Genomic DNA, 21,646 nt, shown 5'->3' on the forward strand with positions numbered 1-21,646 from the left:
AAATGCTTGAATTACATTTTCACTTGAAATATACAACCACAATAAATTGCAGTGGCAAACATTTCAAACATTGTAAATGCTCTACGGATTTTTTTCAATTCAGATTAAATTGCAATGCAGAAAAATTCAAACATTTTTACTGCAACAGTTCATGTATTTCAGTTCATGTAATTCAACCTGCTATTTTGCTAATATACTTCCATACAGGAATTAAAATTATATTGCCCATCATCAGGAAAACTTGGTGGCTAGAAAGGATCTAACTCTCAGCTGACAGTGATTGATATGTCCTCTTTAAGCTGTTGGGACATGACTTACGTTTGCTATACATGCACAGTGCAAATGACAGTGTTATATATATTTTTTGTCCTCTAACACTAAGAATGTGGGGATGCCCCGTAGCCACTGATGCTTTAAAGCTGTTTCACCTTTAAAATGAGAAAGTAGTCTAAAATTTTACAAGACAAGGATCAACATTGTTGTTCCTCTCTCAAAAAATGAGCACGAGGAAGTGTTTTAAACCTCTGGCTTCCCAATCAGCATATAGTAAAACCCTGATGAATGTTATGGGACATTAGTTGCTTTAGTTATACATTGTCTATTAACATGAAAAATCATGTTAAAATTTCATGTGCCACAGAACCAAAAAAAATTCTGATTTCTTATAGTCTCCTGAATCTCAACCAGGAAATGCCATACTTTTTGCACACGAAGTATTTTCACTTAAAATACTTACATTTGTAGCCTTGATTTCCATTTTATGTTTTTTCTTACCCATGCTTACCGTCCATTGATTGATAAATTGGTTACATGAGTAGTTTAAAGGGAATTAGTATAAAGGGGATTACATTTTAATTTGTCCTGTGTAACACATTTTTTCAGTTATTGTTTTACATTAAATATTACATAAGGCCCTATATTTCTGCCACATTTGTTCTGTGGCTAAATATCTTACTGTGTGCACTATATATATATATATATGCAGGTTTAATCTATACATTTTGAAAAAATTTAATAATCTCCAACTGAATACTGACACCTTTACATATAATAATACATATTATTATTATTATTATTATTATTATTATTTTGCCTGTCTCTTTACTTTTTACTTTTTATGTTTTGAAATGTACTTTTGTTTACTTTATCACATCCTCTTCCCCCACTTCCATCTCATTTTCATTTACTCTCTGTGCAATTGAGTTTAATCTTTAATGTTACACATGACTGCTGACGTTAATATCAGTTAATATTTCACTAATGTATCTCTTCCCATTACAACAAACTGTAGGAATGTTGGTATTTAAATTCCTACCAATGAACAGCAATAAACTCGCATTCAAAGTGAGTCACTAACAACACACCTTTTTAGTTTCTTTCTTTCACCAAAGACACTACTGTGTATCTCTACAGTGTTTTAGCTATAATTTTTCCTAGGAAAAAACTAGTGCAATAGGCACTTAATATGACTTTTTTTTATATTATTATTATTATTATTATTGTTGTTGTTGTTATTTGTATAGAAACTAGCATCTGTCACTCCTGATCTGCCACGACTAGTTGAGGGTCTTGGAACTCGTCCACTCAAGGAACATGAAATTCTGCTGCTGAATGGCTTGGAGTCCCCTGATACCTGCGTACATGATTTTACCCACTCACATGTAAGTACCCTGGAAGTTCTTACTAGACATTTATTCTAGTAAATAAAGAAATGAGTGTAAAGTCATAAAATAGCTGATATTAAAAATGAAAAGAGATGCCTTTCATGTTCATTAAACCACCCTGTTACCAGTCTTGCTGTGTGTATTGATGCATTATCATCCTGATACACTACACCGCCTTCAGGATACAATGTTTAAACCACTGGGTGCACATGGTCCTCCAGAATAGTTCGGTAGTCCTTGGCAGTGACGCGCCCATCTAGCACATGTATTGGGCCTAGGGGATGCCATGATATTGCAGCCGAAACCATCACTGATCCACCCTCTTGCTTCACACTGGGCATGCAACAGTCTGGGTGGTACGCTTTTTTGGGACTTCTCCCGGATGTGGGAAAGACAGTGAAGATGGACTTAACAGAGAACAATACATATTTCATATTGTCTACAGGCCAAGATTTTCACTGCTGGCACCATTGAAACCTACAGTGCATCCGGAAAGTATTCACAGCGCATCACTTTTTCCACATTTTGTTGTCACAGCCTTATTCTAAAATAGATTAAATTAATCTAAAATTGATTGAATACCATCTCTGCAGCAATCCACTAATCAGGCCTGTATGGCCAGAGAGTCTCATCAGACCTGAGAACTTTGTTTCTCATGGTCTGCGAGTCCTTTAGGTGCCTTTTAGCAAACTCCAGGCGGGCTGCCATGTGCCTTTTACTAAGGAGTGGTTTCCATCTGGCCACTCTACCATATAGGCCTGATTGGTTAATTGCTGCAGAGATGGTTGTCCTTCTGGAAGGTTCTCCTCTCTCCACAGAGGACCTCTGGAGCTCTGACAGAGTGACCATCGGGTCCTTGGTCACCTCCCTGACTAACGCCCTTCTCTCCCGGTCGCTCATTATAGATGGCCGGCCAGCTCTAGGAAGAGTCCTGTTGGTTTCGAACTTCTTCCACTTACGGATGATGGAGGCCACTGTGCTCATTGGGAGCCTGTAACCTTCCCCAGATTTGTGTCTCGAGACAATCCTGTTTCAGGATCTACAGACAATTCCTTTGACTTCATGCTTGGTTTGTGCTCTGACATGAACTGTCAACTGTGGGACCTTATCAACTGAATTTACCACAGGTGGACTCCAATTAAGCTGCGGAAACATCTTAAGGATGATCAGGGGAAACAGGATGCATCTGAGCTCAATTTTGCAAAGGCTGTATATACTTATGTACATGTACACAGTTTTTTTTATAAATTTGCAAAAATCTCAAGTAAGCTTTTTTCATGTTGTCATTATAGGATGTTGTATGTAGAATTCCGAGAAAAAAAATAATTTAATCCATTTTAGAATAAGGCTGTGATATAAGAAAATGTGGAAAAAGTGATGCGCTGTGAATCCTTTCTGGATGCACTGTATGTTTGGCATTGGCACGAGTGACCAAAGGTTCGGCTATAGCAGCCCGGCCATGTACATTGACACTGTGGAGCTCCCGACAAACAGTTTTGGTGGAAACAGGAGAGCTGAAGTGCACATTTAATTCTGCAGTAAGTTGGGCAGCTGTGGTTTTATGTTTTTTGGATACAATCCAGGTTATCACCCAGACATCCCTTTCAGACAGCTTCCCCCTGCGTCCACAGTTACACCTGTTGGATGTGGTTCGTCCTTCTTAGTGGTATGCTGACATTATCCTGGATACCGTGGCTCTTGATGCATCACAAAGACTTCCTGTCTTGGTCACAGATGCGCCAGCGAGACACACACCAACAATTTGTCCTCTTTTGAACTCTGATATGTCACCCATAATGTTGTGTGGAATACAATATTTTAAGCAAAACTGTGCTATTACTCTGCTAATTAAATCTTCACACTCTGCTCTTACTGGTGGAATGTGCAATCAATGAAGATTGGCCACAAGGCTGGTCAAATTAAGTCATGAAACCTCCAACACTACAGTAGCCAGTGTTTTAGTTTCATTGTTATATATATATATATATATATATATATATATATATATATATATATATATAGTGGAACTAATAAAGCATGCCTTTTTCAGATAGAGCCTGTCCATTCTAATGCCACAGAATTTGTGTGTGTGTGTGTGTGTGTGTGTGTGTGTGTGTGTGTGTGTGTGTGTGTGTGTGTGTGTGTTTTATAGAGCCAGAGAGCAACTGATGTGTGTGTGGTTCAGAGTGCCAGTGGTTGTTGCCCAGTTAAGTCTGACAGCCTAGTCCTTCAGATCAACAAGTTCCTTATTGGACTACAGTCTGGGCAGGAAAGGCAGCGGCATGTTCAATTGGCCGGTCAGCGTGTCTGTGATGACGACACAAATCGTTCTGTTTCATCTATAGAGGAGGATTTCCTCACAGCCTCTGAACATCTGGAGGAAGAGAATGAAGATGACAAAAATGGTGAATAACACATCTATCTATCTATCTATCTATCTATCTATCTATCTATCTATCTATCTATCTATCTATCTATCTATCTACCTGTCTACCTGTCTGTCTGTCTGTCTGTCTGCTTGTCTGCCTGTTTGTCTGTGTTACTCAATTTTTCCATTTCTCTCATATCTGTAATTCTGTCCATCCATAAACCAAATATTCATATTTTAGATTTTATTTATTATTTTTTTTAATTCTTGCTTAACATACAAATCATTGGCCTAAAGCGCATCTCCTCATCTGTCCATCCATCTGTCCTCTAATCTGTTAATATTTCTATACTGAAAAGATCTGAGCCAGACTCTGACTTGCATTTTGAACTAAGTAAACCTCTATGGAGTGGTGTTTAATTTTGCAGTATTTGTACCTTCTTAATGTACTTAAGTATTATTTTGATAATGCTGTACCTCAGCTGAATTTTAACAATTTTGAAAACTTTTTCTATTTTTAATTTCAACTATACTTTTTTCTGGTAAATATGTTAAAAAGTAAGAGAGCTAAAAATGAAAGAGAGCAACAAAGAGATTGATTTAAATACTTTTTCCATAACTTTAAGGGGACAGTAACCTAATACATGCTAACTTGGTTCGAAACCATTCACTTTTGTACTTTTACTGAAGTGGATGCAAGTGGATTCCCACCTATTCCCCTAGTGATACGCTCCAGAGGAATTACCTAACCTAATCTGAATGAGACTAGCTATACATCTATCTGTTCATCTGTCTGTCTTTTTAACTATTTTCTATTCATTTTTATTTCTATCTATCTATCTATCTATCTATCTATCTATCTATCTATCTATCTATCTATCTATCTATCTATCTATCTATCTATCTATCTATCTATCTATCTATCTATCTATCTATCTATCTATCTATCTATCTATCTATCTCTAGTAAGTCTACTATTCATTCCATCCACCAACAGTTGTATGCAAAAGTTGGCCACCTCTATAACTCTCTGTACTCATTAAAAGGATAGTCAATTTCTGTTTATTATATTCCATACTTTTTCTAATTTAAAGTAGTCTCACATTCGTATTGGCATAAAATGTTTTACAATGTTTTCTTCAGAGATTGTATTTACTAGTATAACAATATATTCTATTGGACTGGGTTTGCCCAAACTTTTTATGAAATTATAATCTCATTGTAATAAGATTATGAAATTACTATATGTTGGAACGGAGGTCACAAACAGGGTCACGACAAGGGCAAATGCCCAAAATGACTAGACTTGTTTGGTGGTGCAGGCATCCCTGTAAGTGGCACTGGTCTCAAGTTTTATTGTTTTATCCATCAATAGTATAAACTTTTCTTATTCTCTTCTGAAACTGTTAAAATGTGCTTCTTCCACCCGATCAATCCTAGTGTTTAAAAACACTACAGAGAGCTTTATACCTGTTTAATCACATTTCAAATACAAAGTATGTCATATTTATGGCCTAAAGTTATATTATATTATATCAGATTAGATTAGATTAGATTAGATTAGATTAGATTAGATTAGATTAGACAGGGCCTGGTAAGAAAAAAAATCATAGAAAATGTCGTATGCTCTAATGCCCCTTTACCCTTAGACACAAACTTATACCACATAAGTTTCCACTGCAAAATAAAAGAATTTGTATTTGTTAAGTTCATGCTACTTCCTAGCCACATTCCTATCTCAATATGTCTTTCATGTTGTAAGTAATTTCCTATCACGCACACAATCAGGTCAGAGGACGTCAAACTGAGTTATTACTTTGTCCGATCATATGATGCTATGCTCTTGCTGGGTACTTATCACATTCCTAATGCATTGTTATTATGTCTCGTGGACATGAATTGATCTGCATTCATACTGTATTAGGTGGCAGGCAGTTCAGCTATAACAGATGATGTTAATTTATGTTATAATACTATATCCTTACTGGTTTCTACCGTAATCCCGCCAAGTTCATACTGCATTGATCAAATTTGCTTTGAGGATATAGTTGGAATGTGGCTTAGTGTGACAGGAGTTTAAGCTTTTGCTGAGTCTAGACCTGACCAACTGTAGCAACTCCAGATCATAGCAACATGCATAATGTGGTCATCACTTCATGCACTTCACAGTTTACCCAGATGCCCCATCACTTTCGAACAGGGTCAATCTGGACTCCTTAGATCATGTGACTGTTTTCATTGCTCCGAAGTCCTTTGTGCTTCCTAGCATATTTAAGGATTTTTTTAATCTCACTGAAGTTTTCCTAGGCCTTCCAGCTCCAGGGGACAGAGGGGGTCTGAATCACTAGGCTCAGGAACAACATTTATGCCGCGACAGAGAGACGGGTAAAGGGAAAGAGGGAGAGAAAGAGGAATAAAGAGAGAAGATGAGAGAGCAGAAAAGAGCTGTTACAGTTTGATCAGAAAGCTTGCTTCTAGCTGCTTGTGGTCCTATAACTAGAACTTCTGCCTTATCAGGATTAAGCAAAAGGAAGTTACTGTAATTAACATCCAACCCTTATGTCCTGCACACATTGATTAACTTTAGTAAGCTGTTTTTTCTCATCTGACATGTTTAACTGTGTGTTACAGTATCAGCATAACAATGAAAACTAATACCATGCTTATGAATTATGTTCCCCAGAGGGAGCATGTAAAGAGAAAAATGCAGTGGGCCTAAAACTGAACCCTGTGGAACACCAAACTCCATTTTAGAAGATATAGAATGGTCATCATTTAAATCTACAAACTGATAACGATCAGTCAAATAGGATCTGAGCCACGAGAGGGCCATTCCCTTAATTCCTACTACATTTTCTAATCTGTGAAGAAGAGTACAGTACTATGATCAATAGTGTCAAAAGCTGCACTGAGGTTGAGTAACACAAGTATAGTGATGCAACCCTGATCAGAGGCCAATAGGTGGTCATTTACTACTTTAACAAGTGCTGTCTCTGTGCTGTGATGAGGCCTAAATCCTGACTGATACAGTTCGTTTATGCCATTCCTATGTAGATATGAACATAGTTGCTGTGCTACTATCTTTTCCAGAATCTTAGAGATAAAGGGGAGGTTTGATATCGGCCTGTAATTGGACAGCTGACAAGGGTCAAGGTTTCTTAATTAGCGGTTTAATAACTGCTAATTTAAAGGATTTAGAAACATACCCACTGCTGAGTGAAAAGTTAATTATTTTTAACAGGGGTTCTGTTGTTCCTGGTACTATCTGCTTGAGAAAATCTGTCCAATCGAAGTTGATAACTCTGGGAGATTATTGATAAAGCTCTGTGTGGTATTTGATGTGAATGTACGTTTAATGTGGTAGCGCGGCACTGTGCATACATTATTACTATGACAGACTTTAATTGAGACAAAACAACGATCTGAGATAGCTTCAGACTGTGGAATCATGGTTATATTTCTTATACTTTATCCGAAGGATTATATTAAGTCTAAAGTGTGACCTGCTTTATGAGTGGGTCCTACTACATACTAATTTACTCCTATTCAGTCCAGTATCGACATAAATGCTGTTCTCAGGGGGTCTTCTGCATTCTCAAAATGAATATTTAAGTCTCCAGCAATTAACACTTTACACATTTACAGGGACGACAAGGTTTGAGAGGAAATCTGCAAATTCATAGAGAAATTCAGAGTATGGCCCTGGAGGTCTGTAAATGATAATTAGTGGGATAAACTGAGCTGACTTTTTATGTTACTATAAAACTTCAAATGCCTCCTCTTCTACCAGTTAGCTGAAGCTGGTGTATGTAGCTGTATCCAGGAGGACTAGCTTAATTTCGAGCTACATACTCATTCTCTTTAATCCAGGTTTCTGTTAAACATAATATATCAAACTTCTGGTCTGTGATAGTTTCATTAAAAAAACCTGCTTTATATGCAAGGCATCTAATATTTAACAGTCCTAGCTTCAGATCAGAGGTGCTGCCTGTGTATTCAGTGTGTTTTGAATCTTTTGTCTCTATATTAATTAAATGACAAAAACAGCCTTTTTGAGTCTTTCTACATTTTTGCTTAACAGACACAGTCTCAATATAGTGAACCCTGAGTGACAACTCTATGCAGCTAGCAGACGGTTGGTTTAGCCTGTTTGTCTGCTCCCTGGCCTGATCTCCGGATTGTCACTGATTAACTAGGCCCCTTCTGAGACTATGAGCTATACTACAGGAAATGAGAGCAGCACCTTCCCGAGTGGGATGGACACCGTCCCGCCCTAACAGGCCAGCTTTGCCCTCAATGGTCTTCCAATTGTCTATGAAGCCCACATTATTTTTAGAGCACCACCTGGACATTCAGCGGTTCAGCGACCATTACCTGCTGTAAGCTATGTCGCCACATCGCATTGGAATGCGACCAGAGCATACTACAGTACTTCGAAATAACTGTGATTTCTACTGTGAATTTTTATATTGAAACATTGCAATTTATAATTTTTGACCACATTTCTTCCACAAAATTAAAATATTTGGGTTATACTTCCAAATTTTAACAAGGTGTTGGGTGGTTCTTAACCTATTTTCAGTCATTTCAAATGTTCTTAGTTGTTTTTGTTGCTTGACCCAGGTTAGGTTACATACTAATTACTTGAACTGAACATAAGTCTAAAACCATTTCTTTACACCATCAACTACCTTCTTTTGCCTCCTCCTGGCTTATCCTCTTAGATCCACTTTGGAATGTGATGCTTATGACTTTTTATTTAAAACCAACAAATATACGGGCAAAACCTATTAGCAGTTCCCACTCTTTCCCTATGGTGCTTCCTGCCAGCAAAATAAAAAAAACAAAAACAAAATAATTTTAAATATTCTTAAATGTGTTGGCTTTTCAGAGTAGCTTTCATCTTGGAGTCAAATATTATTCATCTACATATCAATTTGATTCTAGTCATCACTTTCAGGTCATCTTTCCCTTCATTAACATTTTACTTCATTCTGATTCTGTTTTTACTGCTATGAATTATTGATTCATGATCCTTAAAGAAGCTAGCCATAAGCCTCTTTCTTAGCATGTTGCTAGCCTTTCTAAAGTCACCTTCATAGCACAATTGTTGGAATGATTTGTAAACTTTCATTTTCGATATCAATATTTCGAAATACTTCAGTTTAGTTTTCATACACCGTAGTGTATGGCATTATTAAAACACTTTTACTGCCTAAGCACAACTTAGCCATCAGTGCTGTTCCAAAGGTATTCCTCAAGAACAGGAACGTTTCACTGTTTTCCTTTTTACTGTCTGTCTTAATGATCATTTACGGTGTCAGTGTTACAGATCAACTACCCTGAAATCACACTGCAAGCATTGTATGTATTCTATGAAATAAAATAAAAAAGGAAGTTTTTAGCACTGTTGTTTTGGACCTCTAGGGTCCGGGTTCAATTACTGGTCAGGTTTGATTCCCGTCTCTATGTGCATGGAGTTTGCATGTTCTCCCTGTGCTTGGTGGGTTTGCCTATGGTGTGTGAATGAGTGTGTGTCTGTGTGAGCCCTGCGATGGATTGGCCCCCTGTCCAAAGTTTCCTTGTGTATTCCACCTCGTGCCCTAAGTCTCCTGGGATAGGCTCCAGGCCCCCTGCAACTCTGAATACAGAATAAAGCGGTTTAGATGACGATGAGTAAGTAAGTGAGGAGGTTTTACAGATCGAACCAGCATGGCTAGTAATAAGAGTTCAAACTATTTTCTTATATTCAAGTATACTAGAAACAGGATCCAAACAAATAGCTGACAGAGCACAGCCAGCACTTAGCATTTACGCTACCAAACGTAGAAATAAACAGCATACTCCTAACCAGAAAGTAAAAACATCAACAGAAAATTATCATTATAATACAAAATACTGTTAAAAAAAAAGTGTTAAGGGGTAGTGAGTTCCATAGAAGCTGAGGGTTAAAGCAATGATACTCAAACTCCACCCAGCAGCCACAAGGCAAAACTAATCTATAATTAAACTCTCATGAGGAATAAGACAGAGCAGCGTGTGAAGGTTAGCCTCACCTCAGAGCCAATGCAGTATTTATTATAAGATACAAAAGGTCTTTGGAGGTTTCTTTATAAGACAAAGAAAGAAAAAGCAAAAGGCAGTGATAAAGTTTAACAACATGTCATTCATGATTGAGAAGCTTGATTACATTTAGAAACCAGAGTCGCTATGTTATATGCTAAACTTATAGCTGTTTTTCTTTTTTTTTCCTTGTGCTGTTTCTTGTCTTTTTTTTTTCCCCACATTATCCTCCTCATGTTCAGATACAGAACTGAACCTGATTTAACCTGGATATATAGCAAAAGTGTTTTTTATCTAGGTATTTCTACATAGCAAGGTTATATTATTGAGTATACAAATCCATACTCAAATTCAGATACTCATATTGTTAACCAAAATTACTGTGATATAAAAATTACTTTTTTTTATTCTTGTAGAGGCTGACGGCGGAGTTGTAGTAGAATCGTCCAAGATGCTACAAACAGAACAAACTAAGAAGAAGAACATGCTAGAAAGAGAAGACAGTGAAGACTCAGATACCCTTTGTGCTTCCTGCAAATCCCACAAAGTTTCCCGAACTTCCAACAGACGTGAAAAAATCACTCCTAAAATTAGCAAACAAACCAACAAAGAGTCAAATTACGCCTCCAGCCTTGCTGAATCTGTTCTGCAGGATGCTTTTATCTGCCTTTCTCAAGACGACGCATCCTTTCCCACTGAGGCAGCAGTGTCTAACTCCAGCTCTACAAAAACATCAACTGATGTGCCCAATAGAACAAGAACGCACTCCTTTGAACTTCCAAAAATTGTGATAGTCCAGAGTCCTGATAACTGCGATGAGCCGTCCGAATGGCCCGGAACACAATCCTTTGGCACAGATGAAAATCAGGACATACAAGAAACAAGAAACCAGCCTCACTTGCAGCAAAGCTCTGCAGTGAGGCACACAGCTAAGCCTGTGGAGATAGCCTTAGCATGTGCTGCTAGCATCATCGGCACAATCAGCAACCCAGAGGTCACAAAGCAACTCGTGCTCGAATCAGGAAATGAGAAAGAGGAGATGAATGAAGAAGAGGAGAAAGAGACAGAACAAAGAGATTATTTAGTCCCTTCTGCGATATGTGCCATATCCCAACTAGCAGGAGCAGCTGATCCAGTAGTAACTGAAGATTCATGTGAATTGTCTACAACATCAGTGGGACTGCTATCAGCAGCTCAAGCTTCCACAGCCATTACTTTACACTGCAATGTTGCGGAAGGATCTAGTATGGACACGTTTAGATCTACTGTTGCTGAGATTCTCTTGAAAGAAGCTTTAGAAGTTCTGATCCACAAACAGAGCTACACCAGCATAGCAAACTTCTTGGAGACCACACATAACAAGATTGTGGACGGCATCATACATCCAAGAAGATCCTGTCAGAACCATGTGGGATCAGACAATTTTACACAAGAGTTGGCAGAAAGTATGTTTAAATATGCATTGGAGAAAGCTGTAAAAAGAAAAGAGCTTAAAGGAAAGGATGCCCCCAATATACAATGCTTCCTTTTGGAGAGTATGAACAGTTTGCTCTTTGATGTTCTTTGTGCCACATCAAGAAAATTTGGTGATATTTCAAAATGTACACCGGAGGTAATAGATGGGAAAAAGTGTGAAGTCAGTACAAAAGAAAATGAAGTAACTGCCAATCCTGGAGGAGAAGCTGTAAGCCAACTACATTATTTAACCAAACTCAAAAAGCCTGAACATTTGAATGAGGTAGAAAAGCCTTCTTTATTTGCAGGGGAAATGGAAAAAGAGCACATAGGCATGCAACCACAGAAAGGAAATAAAACAAATGTGAATGATCCCACCAAACAGCCTCAAAGCAGAACTACTGTTACCACATTCAAAGAAGGTGAAGTTAGGCAAAAGACTTTCTCTTCATCTACAGGATCCCTGATGGTGTCTAAAATGAATCAAGGTGAGTCTAAGTCTCCTGTTGCATGTTTTGCTGAAGACTTGGCAACTACTGTAGTCTCTATGGCTACAGAGCTGGCAGCAATATGTCTGGAAAATTCGAGTGGAAAGCAACCATGGTTTTGTGCCCTGAAGGCAGGACCTGAAGGGTCTGAGGGGCTCCTGTTGCCCTGCCGCACAGTTCCACCTTTCAGAAGAAAAGAGACACAAAATGGAGTGGGGATTACCAAAAAGCACCGTGCACCTCGTCTCAGTGAGATCAAGCGCAAAACTGAGGAGCAGCCCGAGCTCATGGAGCGACTGGTGAACCGTGTAGTTGATGAAACCATCAGTCTTGATGATCCAGCAAACTCTGACCCTTTCTCACTTTTTGCCTCAGAGGTCACTGCCAGGATTATGAACTGTCCTGAACTGAATGTAGTGGACACATCCAAACCAGGCCAGTCATCTCGCAGCCGGTTGCAATGTGAGAGATGGAGCAGCCGTGGGAAAGCCTCTAGCTACGAAAGTATTCCAGAGGAAGACGCAGATCCTTCTGGAGCACCCAACACCCTCGATCCAGGAAGCAGACTTGGTCACAATTTGAGCCGGGGAAGCTCAATATCTAAGCAGTCCAGCTGTGAAAGCATTACTGATGAGTTTTCTCGTTTCATGGTGAACCAGATGGAGACAGAAGGCAGAGGGTTTGACCTACTACTTGACTATTATGCAGGAAAAAATGCCAGCAGCATCCTAGCAACTGCTGTTCAACAGGTGACAAGCAAGAAAAACGGCCACCTAAATGTTCGGACATCAGCCTGTCTGTCCAAACAGTCGAGCACAGAGAGCATTACTGAGGAATTTTATCGCTACATGCTCAAAGATATGGACAAGGAGAATAAAGATTATGGGATCTCTAAGACTAAAGATTGGAGTAACAGTCTTTTGCCGCCACCCTCCAGGAGCCCCTTTTGCATCCGTCAGTCATCTGTTCCAGATAGACGATCATCTGACTCAAGACTAACTGTAAACTCTCCCATTAAGGCCAACTCATTTGATGGATTTGCCCAAAATGTGCATAGTGACTCTCTCAACATTTATCCATCCAACTCTGTGTCATCCACAGGATTATGTAAATCTGATTCCTGTTTGTACAAGCGTGGCCAGACAGACCATATTACAGACATGCTTATCCATGAGACCTGGGCAAGTTCTATTGAGTCTTTGATGCGTAAAAACAAAATTATAGCTGAACCCTCAGAGGACAGCACAGAGCAGGACTCTGAATCTCAACCACATGTGCAACTCTTTGCAAATCGACTAGCCACAGACATTGTTGAGAGCGGCAAGTCACTTATCGGATGCCAACAGGACATCACGGCTAGTCATGCTTCAGTTGTTGAGAGGAGAAAGGGCTTTATGCAGTCTTGCTCAGGAATTGGCCAAAACTTGTCCCAGTCAGAGAGTGCAAATCGTGGACAGAGGGAGGTTCCTTTGATCCACATCGAGCCAGATCGAAAGGATGAAGCATCTGAAGACATGGAGTGCAATAGACACTTCATCAGAGATTCAAACACCAATGTTCAACCTCAAAGTAGCAGCGAAAAAGTAATGTCATTTCAAAACAGGTATGCCATAAAAGAAAACATAAAGACACTTCTTAAGGCTCATGCCCCCATTCAGACAATTTTAAGAGCAACTGATGAGTTTCTCACAAAGCTTTTAAACTGCAGAAGCCCAAACACAAAGGTGACATTTCAGTCTAGCAGAGTAGCTTTGATCTGCCTGAGAAAGAGGAAAAAGAAAAAAAACAGAAAGAGCTTTTCTTGAGAATAAAATTGCTGACCATTTTCTTTATTACCACATTATTGACCCATTGCCTCCAGTGGCCTAAATTGTGTACACTGAATAGTAATAGATAGAACACAAAAACATACACGCTAACCAGGACAAGTAATTTTAATGCAGTCTTATTAGTTATATTAAGCATATATCAGATGTGTGCTGTAACAGTTTAAACATTTTTAAATTTTGGTAATGACTGAAATGTCTTTGTGATATCTTGATATTACCTGTTTTTTGTTTGTGGTTGTACCGTAGTTGAGGAGATGTTTAAAAAAATAATCTAAAAATGTCTATATTAAATTGATACCAAGTCTTTTTCAGTTTTATGCTTACTGTGACAGCCCTGCATTAGACATTTTATTGGCATAGATGCTTCACAGACTTTATGAACCTGCTACTGTATGTAACTTGAAATGATGAAACAACTATTAAATGTAATTTATGGTATAATAAAAAATTTATATACAAAATATTACTTCATAAAGAAATAACAAATATAATTATTTAGTCCAGTATTTAGTACTCAAATACCTGTGGACACCTAACTGTCACACCTATATGTGTTTCCTTCCCAAACTGTACAGAATTGTGCTTGTCTAAACTATATTGTTACTGTTATTGTCACTTGTTAGAAATTTTGCCATATAACACATTGCGGTTTTACCATCAATTCTTTCCCATCACCAGGGACAACAGCAACAGGATGGCCACAGCACCCTCTACATGTGTAGAAGGGGCATGTCGCTCTTTCAGCACCAGCAGTGAGGAAAGTGGCTCAGGTGGTTGGGCACAAGTTGCTGCTGATGAAGATGCACAAGAGGAAACCACTTGTAGTTTTATTCATCTAAGTGAGGGGTCAGTGTTTTAGTTTATGATTGTGTTTTTTACATTTTTATAGCTAATTTAACTTTTACTAGTAACAGTGGTGTTGAAGGGCCATTCCTAGGCTCCGTTTTGCTCTCTGTTGTAACTACATGTGTTCAATGATAATTCTTACTATAGTGTTGAATGGTCATACCAATTCTACTTCTCGTTGTGGCAGAATTCATTTGGCAATGCTACTCATGTTGGAGCAACATTGACCACATTGGGATAATAAATGCAAATGCAGCTTGAAAACAACAATTATTATCTGCATTTACACTAATCAGGCATAATATTAAAAACATTAACATTAAAACCAACTAGGATTTGGGTTCCCTTTGTGCCACCAGGATGTATCTGGCCCCTTGGGGCATTGCTCTACAGGACCTCTGGGATGTGCTGTGGTGTCTGGCACCAGAACATTGGCAGTTGTTTTCTTGGGTGCTGTGGGTTGCGGGTTTGCTTCTGTGGATCAGATTCTGTGATTGCATTGGACTCTGGGGAGCTTGGAGGCCAGGTCGGTGGCCTTGGGCTCTTGCTGCTTTTTACTGTCAGGGTATGGTCCACTGGGCATACTGGTGCCTTTCTATCATAGCCAGCATAGACATTTTTCAGTGATTTGTGCTGCTTTGGCTTTTCTGTGGGAACTAGTGGGGTCTGGCCTTTAGTCCCAATGGGCATGGGTTAACCTTGGGTGCCCACAAGGTCCCTCACCAGTTTGCTGTTTGTACAGTTGGTGATCAGTGTTATTCACCTCACCTCCCATCGTAAGGTCATAATATTATGACTGATTGCAAAGATATACTGCTATGTAGCTGCACTGTACAAGTGTAACATGCCTAAATTGTACGCAGTATCATCCACTGAGTTTTTATCATGTTATTTACTAACGCTTTGGTTCACTTCTAAGTTGATATTTCCCCCTTGCTTCTTGCTGTTCCTATCACTAGCACTGATTTTAATGCATTAGGGAGCCCTGATGCACTTTATGGTAATATTTTCAAAAGAAAACTAAATAACATATAAAACTAGACATAACCCTGCAGCAATCAAGAGATTCACAAGCAATTTGTGTACAAGAGAATTGATGTACGCTCACTGTGTGCAGGAAGCTCTTGTGTTCATCCCGTTTTCCATTCGGGGTTTCTGAACCTTGTTAGAAACTTAAGGAAATGTGGGTGCAGTTGGAAGTTGTGCAGTTGTTAAGTGGCATAAATGCTACAAGTAACTGTTGACCTTTTGTTGTTTTGAGGTGCTAACAAAAAAAAAAAATCCCAGTCATTCTTTCTATTTTATCCCAAGTTGATGTTATTTTAAGTAATTCTAACTTTTAGAAACAACATTGTCCAGATGTTGTGTTTTGGGTGGACGATGTTGAACCTAATTACAACTATATAAAACACAATGTTAGGGGGCCTGCTGAGAAATGTTTAAATTCTGATGCCGTCCCTGATGTTGTGAGGCAATCCCAAGCCTGCTTCATTTTGCGTTCTACAAAAGCTATTATAATGCTAATCCTGATGAACAGATTGCTCATTTACTCCATCTGGTTTTCCATTATAACAGCATGCACTAAATAAATACTGACAATCATAATGGTGAGGAGTGCATCTAAGGCCACTTAATTTTACTCTCATTTAAAGATTCATGTGCTATGTCATGTTATTGCTAATGGTGGTGTTTTGAAGCCTGCTCTATTTGGCTTTCCCACTTAAGAAGGTGGGCGAATTTTCAAGCCCCACTTGTCAACAAAATAATAACGAAAACAGCCAAGTTTACTATTTGAAATATCAGTTTCTAAACCAATAAGATCAAATAACACCAAGTTCAAAACAGATGAAACACACGTGCTATTGTTATAACAGGCTTACTTAGTCACTTATCTAAAGCTTTCTTTCAAAGAAGTCGAGTGGCTTATTAACGTGATTGGGATGTTTTGTCTCTAACTGTCTTCCTACTTTGTCTCATGCTGTCTGCTGCCAGCGGTTTAAGCCACAAAACACACGCGGGTCTCTCCTCTGCCCCACCATCCCCACCATGAATCCAAGCGCAACATAGGCTTCATCATGTTTTCCTTTCGGCTGGCTTTTTGGTTGATTGGGCTGATCGTGGTGAATCGCCTGCTTATTTGTGGTCCATGTTACTAATGTATCCATTGACGTTATTATGCTCACTACAAAAAGTACGCTACTGACCCAGTTTGTGTCCGCGGTAAAGTTAGTTTTATATTCGCATCTCCGATTCCAACATCTGCGTAAATAAACCCGCAAATAAGATACACACATATATTTCCTCTCTACATTGTCTTTAAGCTACATCCGCCGTAAATTATACATGTTTAAAAGCATAAACACCATTATTCTCTACGGCGCAACGAATGATTTAGGGATCATCGCAAAATGCCGCACACCGACAAAAAGCGTAGAACGATATTGATCTTCCCTTCTGTTCAGTGCCTGAAGGATCAAAAAGTAACTTTGTTGTCGCACTGGAAACTAGAAATGCCAGACTAGTACTGCCTGATAAAATATTAATGTTTAACAAAAATACAGAAACATCAGAATATACATTGGAATAAATAAAATTACATACATAATACAGAATGTTTCTTTATATATTGTTCCTCTGCAATTAACATGTCGACGTTAATTTACTTGTATTAATGATCCATTTCTTTGCGTTTGATTGTTTAGTTTTGAGTGTTCGATCTTTATTGTCAATAAAGAAAAGCATGAATTAGAATAGGTACTTTCCTATTATTTTCCACTAATTCCCTCTCGTTCATTGCGCCCCACCTGTCATGTCTGTATTCCCCACTAGTGGGGCGCACCCCACACTTTGAGAACCACGGGCCTAAATGATGAGCTTCTACAGTACCTGTGGTGTTTGTGATCGATGTTGAAGTTAGTCCGTTTGCCTGTTATTTGAAGCTATAAGCATAAAATCCATACCAAATTTGGTGGATTGTAGCTACTGTGGTCTTAGTATAGTCTCTTACTTTGTATAAACAGCAACAAAATGAAATTTGTTATATTAATAAATAATGTTATAATTAAAAGCAAAAAAGACAAACTAGACATTTTGGGTTTTAAAATCAACAGTCGTCCTTGGACGTAGTTTAGTTACATGTTGTGATTTGTTACTTGTGTTTAAGTTGAGACAAGACTATGCTACAAAATCAGTATCACTGTACAATACACACTAAATGGCATAGTGTATAATATATAGAATATACTACATAGCATAGCAATGTAACAATGTATTTTTCGGCAACTCTTTGTGACGCAGTCTACGTGCACTGTCTCAAATGACCAAAACACAAGTGTCCACTTTTCTTAGATCTCAGTTCATATTTTTTTAATTTCCTCCATCACATCCAATCTTCTAGCACTATTTTTTCATTTATTGCAGTGTAGCTGGAAGCATTAGCTTTTTAGATATTGAAAGTGGAAATAAATCATAGATTAAAAAGAAAATGCCTTGGCACACATTTCAAGTAAGACATAATGAAAGCACAAGCGCACACACCTTTTTTAATTAAGTATATTATTTATTTAGTTTTTCAATCCAACTTGTGTTGAATTATGACATTGTCCCAAAAGACACCCCAACTATAACTCCCTGTCTCACACATTTGGTGCATTAACCCTTACTCATGAAGTATGAAATTAAGGGTGAGGATGAAAAAGTGAACAATTTAAACAGTCCATGGTTCTTTTACTTAATTAAAAATTCTCACTCTATCTAAAATGAAATTGAATACCGGTATGAAATTCAATAAATGTATGTAATTGATTTTTGCTACAGTTGAACTGTGCCTCTGAAGTTATTATTCATGGATTAGATTTTCTATTACACTTGACTATTAGTACTATTGAAAATATTACAATATTTTTATTGCAAAAATTGTATTCCATTTCTTTTTCACTAATGTCAGGATTCTCTAGGAGTCTCTCCAGGCTGTAACACAAGCACAATACAGTATATACAGTGTTAAACAATATGTTTGAACATACCACTGCACCAACGCAGTTTAAATGTACACCCCCGTTGCACCTTAATATACATCAGTGAGCACTTAGTAGATGAGCAGAGGATTTGCCTGTTGTAGGTGGGACAAATTATGTATCTGTGACAAGCACAGTATCGAAACTTAACACAGGGTCTGTTTGGACTTTTGGATGTAATTTCATGCAGATTTGCCCCAAGGTTTTTGCTCCAAAGACAGGGTTTTTGCAAAGACTAATCCTAGACATTTTTCAAAATTCGGGTTAGAAACTCTCCCACTAAAACTGGATGGATCTACCTGCCACCTGTAAGCAGTTTTAATTAAACTCTGACTTAGTGGGACTATACTTTAGAAGGATGCTCCTATAGTCCTTCTCTTTTTCTTAGTCCCACATAACTTAGATTAAACACTGACTGACAGACTTTTAAAACAATTAAAAAATATGTTTTAAAAACGTTTATTTTAAAAGTATTTTGTTCTTTTACTGTCATTTTATATTGCACATGTGATTGCCAGCTAAGGAGTAAAAAAGATTTAGATAAAGATTTGTGGAGAGAGGGAGAGAAAGAGAGATTCATAGGATATCTTTAATGATTTAGATAATCATATGAACAAAACAAAATAAGATTAATCTGTTTGTGTCCAAATGGATGTGCCAGCCTGCAGTTGTGTTTGTGGCCATGTAAATATACAATTTAGTGCCAATAATAGTGTTGATTGAGTTGTAGCCCCTAAAGCTTAGAGCATTTTAGCCATTATTTGTTTTGCTGCTTTTTTAAATGAACGTACTGTATTGTTAATAGGGCTCAGGATTATGCAGTATAGAGTGATATATCCTTTTTTTTTTCAGAACAAAATAGGCAATATGATGAACTGAATTTTAGTTAATTTTAACCAACTATCCAAACAAGACTGAGCAAAGAAATCGAACAGATACAAATGATCATTCATTTTATTGTTCTTTTCAGATGTTTCGCTAAAAAAAATAATTATAATAACAAGCTCACTTGAGCCTACATTTTTGTGATGTCATTCTAATATTCTGGTAGTGGTAAAATTGACCCTTTATAAATGTAATCATAACTTATGTTCTGTCTGACATTCTGTATTCAAAAACCCAAATACAAAGTTTGAAGTTTCACTCTTCACTTCTATTTCACTTGGTCTGAAAGTCCATAAGAAAGTCAACACAAACATTAAAAGAAAAATATGTAATTTTAACACACCACTGCTACTTTTTTAAACTTTCATTCAATACTTTGTTTGATTTTATTATTAGTTTGTTTTCCATTTGTCGTTTGTAAATATACATTTATTAACATAGATAAGACAACAGCAAATACATGGTACAATCGAACATCAGATTGCGAGTAACGCGGTTTGCGATTGTTCCGCAAGATGAGCAAAGATTTTACATACATTTTGACTTGGAAAACCAGTAAGTCTTGGTTTACGAGTACCAAGCATCATGTAACACGCATGCGCTTCTTGTTTTGACGCAGACCGTCACGTGATCACAACTGAGCCAATCAGTTTTTCTCTCTCTTGCGCTGCGGAATTGTGGGTAATCATCTACCCTGCTGTGTCTTAGTGCGCGTCTTTCACTGGTATAATCAACATAAAAGAGGAAAATATAAAAGAGGAGAATAAATAAAAGAGGAAAAAGTGTTACTGTGTAAGACGAGAAGAGGGGAGGGGCTGATTCCTACTTCAGCTTTGCACACTCAAACACATACACATACACCTGCGCGCATAAATGGATTTTGTTTAAAAGTTTTTAAAATTTATTTTTATGTTATATTTTGTATAAATTATTTTTATGTATTTATTTTTTTGGGGTGTGGAACAAATAATTTGAGTTTCTATTATTTCTTATGAGAAAATAAAAAAATTGATTGTTTTAAAATACAAGCCCTCTTCCGGAATGAATTATGCTCGTAATGCAAGGTTCCACTGTATATATATATATATAACATAATATTAAACACATAATATTGTAAATATATATATTATGTGTGTGGTGTTTGCCTTGCAGAAATGGTAACAGTAGCGCATCTAGTCTTGGCGTTGCAGATCTTGAGGGCTTTCCAGAAAGTTATAGTTCCACTGGGCTAAACAGGTAATCAGCAGAACTGACCTATGCATATACAGTAGATTTTCTTTTCCAGATTAACCTCACTTACAAATAGTTTTCTTATGATCTCACAGCTGCTTAGTCACAATCATATGAGTTCTCATCACACTTTGCGTATGGAAATGTTCTACTTTTATTAATAAACATAGCTTTTATAGTAGTTTATACTGTTGATTTTTACCAATCCGCATAAGTGATCTTTGATGGATAATCTACTGTTATCCATCTTTTTTATGGGACAAGTGGATGGTTCAGCACTATCCCAGCACTAAGATTTTACTAATGCACTGGACAGTTAACCCAGTTTTAGATCTTTTAAAGTTTTTTTATCGATGTAGGACAATAATTTAATAATAATCCTTCTGAAATCCTAATTTCTTTTTTGGCCAAGCAATATGGACTTACTTTGAAACGCAGCCTATTTTAATTTAGTGTTTATTGCAAAATTCATTAAGTTTAATTGTACTTTCTAGTGCAATACTTTTGTACATTGTGGTGAAATCCTTCTGTCGTTTAATCATTTCACTGCTTATCATACAGTATATAGTGGTGTTTTTAACAAATACATTTTATGACCACAGCATAAAACAAGTTTGCTGCTGATCAAAATGTATTATTGACTATTTTTTAAATCAGTAGAAAAAAACAGACAGGCAGCATGCTGATGGAGTCTGTGTGTGTATCTGTGTGTGCAGTGAGGAGAGACTGAGGGTATTACAGAGTCAGGAGCAGGCAGATGGTGAGTTATGTCTCCTTTTTTAAACCACTCACACACTCAAAC

The 21,646-nt window shown here is 37.6% G+C and overlaps 1 protein-coding gene across 1 annotated transcript in view; it reads left to right on the forward strand.

The window, feature by feature from the left end:
* sphkap (SPHK1 interactor, AKAP domain containing) overlaps positions 1-21,646 on the forward strand; it is a 72,289-nt gene that overhangs the window by 49,346 nt on the left and 1,297 nt on the right. The window contains exons 5-10 of the mRNA XM_053499806.1: positions 1,524-1,661; positions 3,817-4,069; positions 10,512-13,641; positions 14,546-14,713; positions 20,767-20,850; positions 21,561-21,604. Coding sequence (XP_053355781.1) covers positions 1,524-1,661; positions 3,817-4,069; positions 10,512-13,641; positions 14,546-14,713; positions 20,767-20,850; positions 21,561-21,604 — 3,817 coding nt within the window. The remainder of the gene's footprint in view (positions 1-1,523; positions 1,662-3,816; positions 4,070-10,511; positions 13,642-14,545; positions 14,714-20,766; positions 20,851-21,560; positions 21,605-21,646) is intronic.

The sequence above is a fragment of the Clarias gariepinus genome, chromosome 7, assembly GCF_024256425.1.
Source record: "Clarias gariepinus isolate MV-2021 ecotype Netherlands chromosome 7, CGAR_prim_01v2, whole genome shotgun sequence".
In the NCBI taxonomy this organism is placed as follows: domain Eukaryota; kingdom Metazoa; phylum Chordata; class Actinopteri; order Siluriformes; family Clariidae; genus Clarias; species Clarias gariepinus.